This window comes from Drosophila subobscura, chromosome U (assembly GCF_008121235.1).
Source record: "Drosophila subobscura isolate 14011-0131.10 chromosome U, UCBerk_Dsub_1.0, whole genome shotgun sequence".
NCBI classification, from domain to species: domain Eukaryota; kingdom Metazoa; phylum Arthropoda; class Insecta; order Diptera; family Drosophilidae; genus Drosophila; species Drosophila subobscura.
Window position 1 is genome coordinate 1,964,233 of NC_048534.1, and position 11,120 is coordinate 1,975,352.

General features: G+C 41.1%; 1 protein-coding gene across 1 annotated transcript; it reads left to right on the forward strand.

Annotated features, from left to right (window-relative positions):
- Positions 1–3,531: 3,531 nt before the first annotated feature.
- On the forward strand, positions 3,532–5,058 carry LOC117901684 (mRNA cap guanine-N7 methyltransferase). The gene is made up of 2 exons (XM_034812527.1): positions 3,532–4,720; positions 4,779–5,058. The coding sequence occupies exons 1-2, from the start codon at positions 3,553–3,555 to the stop codon at positions 4,859–4,861; spliced, it is 1,251 nt and encodes a 416-aa protein (XP_034668418.1). The 5' UTR covers positions 3,532–3,552; the 3' UTR covers positions 4,862–5,058.
- Positions 5,059–11,120: the final 6,062 nt, after the last annotated feature.

An 11,120-nucleotide genomic window follows, 5' to 3' on the forward strand; every position in this document is an offset into this window, starting at 1 on the left:
TTACGTTTTAGTGTGCTTATGCTTTTGGTATTTAACATACGGAGATAATTCTGAGTCTGTAAAATCTACTGTAATGTGTTTATTAATTAAGGCTACAACTGTTGAAATTGACTCAGTGCTATTTAAGTCCACTGCTGGGGCATCTTTCAGCCAAAACATGCCGTGTATATGGGGATAACCTCTTTGTTGAAATAAAACACGCTAAAGGTATTTGATGACGAAGTTTTCTCCCGAAATGCTTTCTGGACTCTTCATGACTTTCAAAATCTATAATCAAAATACCTAGCGCAAGTAACCGGATCTGCCCTAATAAGACGAGCTGTTTCGTCACGTACTGAACCTATTGCCTCTTCTTCGCTAATTGTCTGCCTATCTACGGTTTTCTTGAGTAAAACAAGCCACTCTGGCCACCGCGTTTCAGCAGCAGACAGAGTGATGAAAAAGTCGGCAAGCCAAACTGACGAATCATGGCCATAACCTTCTTCTTTTCATCCTCCCAGTGAACCGGAGAAGAACGAATATCCTGAAGAACCCCATATTCTTCATCGTGGTTTATAAGACCCCCTATGAAATTCTCTTTAAGAGCGTTACTGCATTGGAAGTGCTCTGCTAACGTAAGTAGATTGAAATATTATTTCGAATCTTAATGAGTTCTAACTTCTTGTAACTGAAAAACAGTTTATCAGCTCCACAGGCTCTCCTATCTGCATTTTGAAGCTCTGATCTAACTATGGTTGTATACATTTCGAAGCATGGTCTTTTGACGCCTGCATAAATGGTGGGAAACGGTAACTATTGCTAGTTTACTAGGATTTATTGAGATGTTATTTTGAAGAAGAGTATCTTGACCTCCGGGGTTGAGCTGTTCAGCTTCCAAATCCTCGTCAGGATGGGCTGGCTCGGGGTCTTCATTCCTATCTCTATTCTGCATCTCTTCTAATAAGGCTGCGTATGCCTGAGATGCTACAAATTGAACAACATCGGGTGTACAACTAGACATCCATTTGTTCGTTAACTATAACATCATGCTTTTTATAAAGATCTGTGGTAATTAAATGACGAAGGGCTTCAAAAACTTTTAAGGGTCTAATGGTTTCAGCCATGAAATCATGATTAAAATACTACGTTTCAGGTGAAGCTAAAAAACCTGGGTTTCATGAAAAGCACGCGATCTTTCACGCAAGTGTCTATCGAAATAGGAACGTTTACTACAGCTCCTTAAATGCCATTTTGACCTCGCCCTCCGTCTAATAGGCTAATAATTTTCATAAAAGGAAGTCGAGGAGAAATCAGTCGTTCTTCTAATGGAGTAAGCCCCTTTAAGCATTCGGGCATGTCGGGGATATCTAATCCATTTTGGAAAAAAAGCTTAGACTTCTTACGTTTTTTTATGTTACTGACATGTTCTACAGAATCTTAGTGCTTGGCAGTCAGAAGGGAATTCTAGAAGGTGCTCAAGAGCGAAGATTTCAGCACTGAACTCGCAATAATTTTCTAAAAATACCCAAAACAAAGCATTTTACATATTTTATTTCCACCACAGGCCCTTACAAGAAAGTCAAACCTGTTCGGGACCCAGTTTTACATTCCTATTAAAAACTACTTTCAGAGCTTCCGATTTTGGCTCCCGTCTGTACCCTATCTTCCTTCCCGCTTAGTACTAGCTCGTTGATCCAAAAAGTCAAAAAATGAGCCCAAGTCATGAGTATGGGTGTTCACTTGTACGTCGAAGTTACTAGGGGTGTCTTTGGTACACAAATTCGCCAACTCGCTCTTCAAAAAAGATGCTGCTTGCACCTTATTGGAATCGTGCTGAAATCCATCTTTTTTGAAACGAGGGTCCAATATTGTAGACATCCTTTTCACTGTTCGATGTCCATATGTGGATAAACGTTTTGAAGTTTCTCCTACAGCAGTTTGTAATGAAACACTCTGAACTTTGCGAAAAAGTCCATATGCCAGTGGTATTATGAATGAAATCGTCACGTACATATGTACTAAAAGATATTTTTTTTAGTTACTTGATGAAAATATGTTAGTATTTTTACAATATCTTTTAATATATTGATTTCATCAGCAGTAAATAGCATCGGCGCATTTGTTGTGGACAACAAAACTGTAGCAATGCCATCGTGTGTTTCTAATTGACGCTCTATCATGAAGTAGAAGCTGTTCCATCTTGTTGGTGTTTCCTGCAAGAAAGTGTGAGCAAAGTGCTCTTGAGCAATTTTAATTTTTTTATTGGATATGGAACTTTGCTTAAAAAATCGGACAATGGTCCTCCACTTTGTAAATAATGCTTTTGTTGAATCCTTTTCGAGTTGTTTAAGTCCTTCTTGGACCACTAAATTTATGGTGTGAGCAATACATGGATGACTCCGTTTTTGTAATATCTCGCATGCTTTCAGCATAGAGCTGGCATTGTCTGTCACTACACAAACCGTTTTCTCCAAGAAGTTCCAAAAAGTCAGTATGTCCTTTAACGTGTTTGCAATATTTAGCGCTGAATGAATTGTAGCATCTGCTAATTTTGTAGTTGCTAAAGATGCGGTTTTCATACTAAAATCATGGATGAAGTGACCTGTGACGGTTATAAAACAAACGTTTGCACTTGAAGTCCACAAATCACATGTAACAGCAATGTCCGCAATGCCCTCCGAAATCGTTGCCAGTTCACACGAAGTTTTTTGTACAAATCACGCATCAGAACATCTCGTAATTGCGTTCGACTTGCAAGCTTGTAGCGGGGATCCATTACTTTTGAGTATTTAAAAAATCCTTCGTTCTCCACTCTATTGAATGGCTTCACATCCTTGGCATCCATTTCAGTCAACGCTCTATCAATATTTTTTTTCGCGTGGAGTTAGCGTCATACAGCATTGCTCTTTTAAAATACGAGTCCACAGATCGTACACTGGATCTGCAACTGCTGCTGGAGGATGCCATCTCTTCGTTAGCCACTGTGCTAGAGTCAGGTGCATGGTTTTGTATGTCTGGGTGGAATCGTTTTAAATGGTCGCGCAAGTTTGAGGTGTTGCCGATTGTCTTATATTCTTTTTAACACTTCAAGCATTTTGGAAACTTTTTATCCTCAGACCGTTTAAAGTACTTCCAGACCTAAGAGAACTTGTTTCTTTTCCCTGATGTTGACTTCTTTGTTGCGGAATCATTTTCGGAATCCGTTCTGCTGCAATCACAAACAGGCGTGGAACTCTGACGCTTACCTTTAATGAGATAAAAATATTGATAAAATACATTCTAATATTTTAAGAATATACTATGAATATTACCTTTTTGAACGAAGCGATCCATTTACTACTTTGGTTGTTTTTTTCACTGCTGTTTATTAATTTTCTTTTAGTTTGTCAATCAAGTCGATTGAATAGAAGCCACAACTAAAAACGATTAAAAATGTATTTGTGATGTGAAAAGTAAACTATCGTGATACTACCGACCACTATCGAGACCTTAAACCATCGATAGTGAGCTAGGTCGATAGCGTCCAACCATCGATAGTACCGATAGTGCCATCGATAGTTCTCCACCTCTATTATGAGCATCAACTACGAAGAAAATGCCGCCGACGAAAAGTTTGCCCAGGCACACAAAAGCGTCAGCCTGTCCGACGACGAGGGCAGTGAAGGCAATGCAGAAACTTCGACTACATCAGCTGCCCCAATAGATGCTGGTCAAGAGGATGCGGCAGGTGGCGGTGGCGGTGGCGGTGTCGAGAGTGAGACACAGGAAGGCGGCGCTGCAAACACCCACGTTGTGGCCCATCATTACAACGAGCTGAAGGAGGGCGGGCGCAGGGACCGGCAGAAGTCCAAGATCTTCTTCATGCGCAACTTCAACAATTGGATCAAAAGCCAGCTGATCAACGAGTACATGGCTCTGATCAAGGAATCGAAGCGCGTGGGCGATGCCCTGCGGGTGCTGGACATGTGTTGCGGAAAGGGCGGCGACCTGTTGAAGTGGGAGAAGGCCGCCATCACGCACATAATTTGCACTGACATTGCCGAGGTGTCAGTGGAGCAGTGCCAGCGGCGATACCAGGACATATTGGAGCGCGCTGAGAAGTCCAAGTACGCCAACAAATTCACAGCCGAGTTCTTTGCCTGTGACTCAACGCTGGTGCGTCTCCGCGAGCGGTACAAGGATGTCACCCTGCAGCTGAATCTAGTTTCCTGCCAGTTTGCATTTCACTATTGCTTCGAGTCGCCCGGCCAGGCCGACTGCATGATGCGGAATGCGGCCGAATGCCTAGAGCCAGGCGGCTATTTTATAGCCACCATGCCTGACGCCTTTGAGATAATGAGACGAAAGCGCGAAGCCGATCCAGATGCCAAAAGCTTTGGCAACGATGTCTACAACATTAAATTTGACTGCGAGACGGATCCGCTGCCGCTGTTCGGCGCGAAATATCAGTTTCACTTGGAAGGCGTCGTTGATTGTCCCGAATTTCTGGTCCATTTCCCCACTTTGGTCAAGCTGGGCCGCAAGTATGGCCTGAAACTGGTGCGGAAGACCACGTTTGCAGACTACTACAAAGAAGTTCTGCCCCATGGTCGAAATCTGTTGCAGCGCATGTCCGGATTGGAGTCTGTACAGCCTCAGCGCTATGGCAACGATGAACAATTTGCTCATGTCTCCGAATTTCAAGCATCCCAGCGAGGCAGGCCGCTGGGTACACTGTCAAAATCCGAGTGGGAAGCAACAAGTAAGTGTCGAAACAAATATCTGTGGAGAGTAACCTTCTAACTTGTGTTTTCTTTTAGCTCTTTATCTGGTGTGTGCCTTTCAGAAATGCAAAAATACCTGGGATGCCAATGGCAAGCCCTTATTTGAATTTGACAACTGAACCTAGAAACTACTCGCTCTTTCTTCAATTCTTTCCACATTATGGTACTTGATCGCATGAACACCAATTAGTTTAAGGTTCAACCCGCATGTTGGGCCTAAAGAAGAGTGGCAACTAAATGTCTTTTTCAACTAACGTTTTTTGTATAATGTTTTAACTCAAGAAGGTTAGCCATAGCTTCAATTTAAGCTTTTCTTTTAGCGCAAGTGCAAAAAATTATAAATATTTAATATAAAATGTATTATTATGCACATATTTGCCTGCAAAATTTTCAATCATTAATTTTTATACCCGGTACTCGAAGAGTAAATAGGGTATATTGTATTTGTGCACAAAGTGAATGGATGTAACGCACAGAAGGAAACGTCTCCGACCCCATAAAGTATATATATTGAGCCATGTCTGTCTGTCCGTCCGTCTTGTTGAGCGCCATGATCTCAGAGACCATAAAAGCTAAAGCCACCAAATTTTGCATCCATACTTCTGTGTGCTCACACTGTTACAAGTGTATTTCAAAAAGGAGCCACGCCCCCTTCCGCCTTTGCAAAAGTGCGAAAACCTCCCAAATCTACAATTTTGAAGATAGCAGAAAACTAAAAACGCCATTCCGTAGGGAATCTATCATATCTATCAGATCACCAAATTGGGGCATTATTGGAGCTTTATTATAGCCACAATGAAGAATTTAATTAGCAGTGGCCAAACCCACCCCGTTCCGCAGCTTATATTTGCTTCGCGCAGTGTGTGGCGTCTGCCCTGCCGTTCCTCCGCCTCTGCCATAGCCGTGGCTAAACCCACCCCGTCCCGCAGCTTATATTTGTTTTTTGCACATTCTGTCATTCACACTCTGCTTCACGCAGTGGCCGCACATTGGCCGTCTGCCGCTGGCTCTGCCTCTGCCGTGAGTCTGCAGTGTGTGGGTCTAGGGAAGGGGAGCGAGCTAAAGGAGCGTGTTGGTGTGAGAAGTGTTGTAGATGTAGATGACAGATGAAGAAAAAATTTAAAATTTGACAAATAACCGCTAATGTACAGATGTAGTACTGAGTGCCGGGTATAAAAGTTGTGACGCGTAAGAAGCGTCTAACACGTCCCTTCCCGTTTTTCCTTGATTTGTCTAATATGTGGTGGCTAAAGGAAAGAATTTTCCGCAATCTAATAGAATAGGTACTATATTTATGGAATTGATAGACTTTTCATATGAATGTTTAATGTGATCTGGCAGTTCAGAATAATAAATAAATAACGTAAATGTTTGAGCTCATGTTATTTTTCTGGACGTTGATATGCAATGACTGCATCATCAAGTGGCCCACGCGACACCAAGCCAAAGCCTGTTACGCGCGGAACCCAGCAGAACGCAGCCCTCCGACGCGCGGCGCGATTAACCGAACCAGTCGCGAGCATGCAGGAAAGATAGATGTTAGGCTAATATTCGAGGAAAATTAGAACTAAACAAAACTAAACTAGAGCAACTATAGCTAATCAAGCAAAAGTATCAAAGTCAAAAATTAAACTAACTACGGGAGAGGTAGGCTAGTATAAGAGATTTAAGAAGAGGAAGGGAGTGAGTCGAGGATATAATGTGATAGAGAGAATTATAATCCGAGCATAACACTCTAAAGGGCTCGTGCAAGGCATAATTCGATCTACACATTGGAAGGAACAAAGGAATATAGTTTCTAGTGGGTCTAATGGGAATCGTAAAGTTTACGCGGCTTAACAAGTCAGGGCTGTCTACATCCCCCTTGATCAAGTTGTGCATAAAAAGTACACCAAGTACACCATTTTTCTACGACTAACTAAGGATGGAAGATTTATTAAAAGAAGTCTACTACGGTAGGATGGCAGTCTCACAGTTGCATCTCAGTTGAGGCCCCGTAGGGCAAATAATAAAAAGTTGTTCTGTCCTGATTCAATACGGTCCTGATGTATGTTATACTGAGGGCACCATACACATGAGCCGTATTCTAAAATCGGACGAAAGATATAGAGAGTCTTCGTTATATAGGGGTCATCAAATTCCTTTGACCACCAATTTATAAACCCAAGCACACCCATGGCCTTATTCACCATGGTAGAAATGTGTTCAGAAAACTTTAACTTGGGGTTTAACACCTAGATCATCAACTAATGTAATTCTCTCAAGAGAACTACCGCAGAGGGTGTAGGGTGCCAGTAAGGGGCTGGAGCGATGAAAAGTCATTACTTTGCACTTCGAGGCATTAAGGTGTAACATATTTGCACAACACCATGACTGAAAGCTATTGAGATCAGATTGCAAGCGAGAGTGAAATGAAATGTCCTTATACTGGACACAGAGCTTAACAACATCCGCATACATAAGTATTCGAGAATTTAATAAGACAGAAGGCAGGTCATTAATAAAGAGTGTGAAAAGTAAGGGGCCTAAATGGCTACCCTGTGGCACTCCAGAAGTAACCATAACAGGTAAAGATACGGAGTTTTTGAAAATGACCCTTTGAGACCTAGAACACAGGGAGCTAGAAATCCATCTCAATAGATTGTGCGGAAACCCTAGAAGGTCAAGCTTTTGTGCAAGAAGAGAATGGTTTACGGAATCGAATGACTCGTGTAAATAACATCCGTCTGCAAGTTACCTTGGAAGCCTTTAATGATAAAGGAGGTGAACTCTAAAAGATTAGTGGTTGTTGAGCTGAAGATATAAGTGATTTGCAAAGATGTTGCAAGTGCGGAGTTAAAATTTTCTCGAACATTTTAGGAATAGCGGATAACTTAGATATACCTCTATAGTTTTTAGCGTCGACTTGCTACCTTTCTTATGGAGAGGAATTATAAAGGATTCCTTCCAGATGGGGGGAAAGCTAGAAGAATGGATGGATAGATTGAATAATTTAAGCAAAGGTCCGCACAGAGACTCGGCACAGTACGTGAGTACACAGCCGGGAACTCCGTCAGGGCCCGGTGAAATACCGGCTTAACTAATTTAAGTTAATTAAGTAAGGAGCCTTCATTAAACAAAGGGCAGAAAATGCCATTCGACCTTGGTAAACTATATGGATACATATGGCCTGGGTAGTTTTCCTGGGAATAGGTAGTTTGAAAAAATTGTGCAAAAAGATCGGCGATTGTTTGCCGACATATTCAAAAATGATAGCAAGGATGGATATGCGGACGTTCTACGCTTACTGTTTACAAAGCTGTAGAACTGTTTAGGGTCCTGTGAAAAACGTATCCTGCATCGAAGTAGGTAGTTCCCATAGCATTGAACATTAAGAACACTGAAATTTGACCGAGCTATTAAGTAATTAGAAAGAGAAGAGGAAGAACCAACTTCTTGAGATTTTTTAAATAGTCTTTATTTTAGGTTCTTTAGACTGGATAACTCTTTGGTGAACCAAGGAGGTTCGCAGATCTAGTCGGACATGAGAGTGAGACACACGTGTCAAAAATTGTGTCAAGTACATTGTAAAAAATGTTTGTGCCGTCAATAACGTCAGTGCACGAGTACAGAGCGGACCAATCAAAATCCCTAATTAAGTAATTGAGCTTCGTAAACTCGGCTTTACGAAAGCAGACGCGTTCAGAAAGCCTTCCCTCTACGATCCGATACAGTAGGTCCAATATCTACCGACACTTCGAAAGTAGGATGATAGCAGTCTTCAGGTATAGTGGCCGGAAGTGCTCGTGTTAACAACGCTACGGTCGGATCCGAGACAAAGCACAGATCAAGCAATCGACCCAAGGAGTTTTTTACATGGTTGACTTGAGACAGGGACAAGTCTAATAAGCCATCAATAAAATCATGTCGTGACATGGGCACAAGGTTATTTGACTCGTTAACCGATGACCAAACAGTAAATGGCAGGTTGAAGTCCCCAATAACTATTAAATGGTCTTTGTCAGATATGTCAGAAATGCTGCTCGTATATTAATACATCCGAAGTCGGTGGAATTTACGAGCAAGTGACATAAATAGACTGGCCGGGAAGAATCAGTCTAACACAGAGGAATTCCAGGTCTTGTGAAACCTGGACTATGAAAAGTTCCGACGTGAAGTAAGAGTTTACTGCAATCAGAACCCCTCCTCCACTTCGAGACGAACGATCATTCCTCTAAATTGTGTACCTATCATAAGAATGTCATGTTATAATGGCTAATAAACTATTTGATGTTTAAGGTAAAGTTTTTTCTACAAGATATTCACATATAAATCTCCAGACATCCATTAATACATACTCTCATTACATGTACATACATACATACATACATATGTACATACATATTTCGAGTGAAATGCCTTTGCATTGTCTCCAAAGCCTAGCAATTGCGCAGCAAACTTTTGTCTTATTTCAAGACGCACTACACCCTGATCATTGCAGTGCCAATAGCTGTTCTGGTGAGCTCTGCCAGTAAGCTGTTTGGCTATTCTACTCCCGGACGAACGAGTGCTGATGTGCGACTTTAAGCGCTGACGATAGAGGCGGCAGTTCTTGGCAGAAATATGTATGTACCTTTAAATCCTGTAAAAAAAGGAGTTTCGAGCAATTAACGAGAAGGGACGTGTGAGACGCTTCTTACGCGTCACAACTTTTATACCCGGCTGTCAGTACTACATCTGCACCTTAGCGGTTATTTGTCAAACTTTACATTTTTTCTTCATCTGTCATCTACATCAACAACACCACTCACGCCAACACGCTCCTTTAGCTCGCCACCCTCCCCTAGAGACACACACTGCAGAGTCATGGCAGAGTCGTGGCAGAGACACGGCAGAGGCAGAGACGTGTCAGGGGCAGAGGCCATAAACTGCGCAAAGCAGAGTGTGAATGAGAGAATGTGCAAAACACAAATATTAGCTGCGGGACGGGGTGGGTTTGGCCACTGCTAATTAATTTCTTCATTGTGGCTATAATAATGCTCCAATCGGATCCCAATTTGGTGATCTGATAGATATGGTCATTCCCTACGGAATGGCGTTTTTAGTTTTTTTATCTTCAAAATTGCAGATTTGGGAGGTTTTCGCCCTTTTGCGGAGGCGAAAGGGGGCGTGGCTCATTTTTGAAATACACTTGTAACAGTGTGAGCATACAGAAGTATGGATGCAAAATTTGGTGGCTCTAGCTTTTATAGTCTCTGAGATCCAGGCGCTCAACAAGACGGATGGACGGACGGACAGACGGACAGACTGACATGGCTCTATCGACTCGTCTATTGATGCTGATCAAGACGTTTCCTTCTGTGAGTTACATAAAACCGTTATTCGCACAAATACAATATACCCTATTTACTCTTCGAGTACCGGGTATAATAACTCGAGATTTCGAGAGGTCTACATACATAATTCCAAATTCGATCTGATGATTACTTTTTCGAACAAACTCCAAACAGCTACTCGGCAATGGGGAGTACCGAATCCAGACCGAATTGCGAAAAATGTACTTCATTCAACCATTTCGATAACAAAGTGCTCGAACTGCCTAGCAATCTGATGCAAAAAATGTCAAATGTATTTAACAAGCAGGAGGTGTCGAAGTACGCTTGCGTTTTTCGTTGTAATTTTCTTATTAATAGACTTTCGGCTTCGAAATACTGTGAAAACTATTTAACAAATATGAATATCACATATACATATGTATAAACTCCCACAAATATGAATTGTCCAGAAATTAGAGCCGGCCATTTTAGTGTATTGGATGCTCAGAAATTGTAACGTATGGTTATAACTTCTGGAAGATTTCCTGTCTCTTCGGGTTTTGCTCATTAAATTAAAAATTAAAAAGGGGATGCCTTGATGTACAAATTTTTATCAGTTTTTTTCGAAGTAAAATTTAAAGTAAAATTTAGAAAACTTAAAAATAATATAAAATGTATCCTATTAATTAAATGTATTAAATGAATTAAATAATAATAGGTTGGCCTAAAAATAAAGCTTGTGTAACTATTTTTAGAGTTTTTTTTACTATTTTCAGGGAGAACTTTTCATAAATAAGAAAAACCCCAGAAACATAGTGGCTATTATTTCTGAGATCAGTGAATTCTGTCGTTGTTTCATTGATGGAGGCAGCAATGTATCGGCACCTCAATGATAATCTAATCCAGAATCTTTACCATTAATATTCGTTGTATTTAAATTTGTCTAGATCAGAATTGAATAACTTTTTGATTTGCGATTCAGGTTCAAACTACATACATATGTAATTTGTAATATCACTAAGAAAAATACACATAGAGGCTGATGTTGTTTGCTTTGTGGTAATATCCACATTATCTGTAAAGC

Coding starts and splice junctions, on each gene's coding strand:
- LOC117901684 (XM_034812527.1), top strand. CDS start 3,553: ATGAGCATCAACTACGAAGAAAATGCCGCCGACGAAAAGTTTGCCCAG. Junction 4,721..4,778: donor ATCCGAGTGGGAAGCAACAA/GTAAGTGTCGAA, acceptor GTTTTCTTTTAG/CTCTTTATCTGGTGTGTGCC.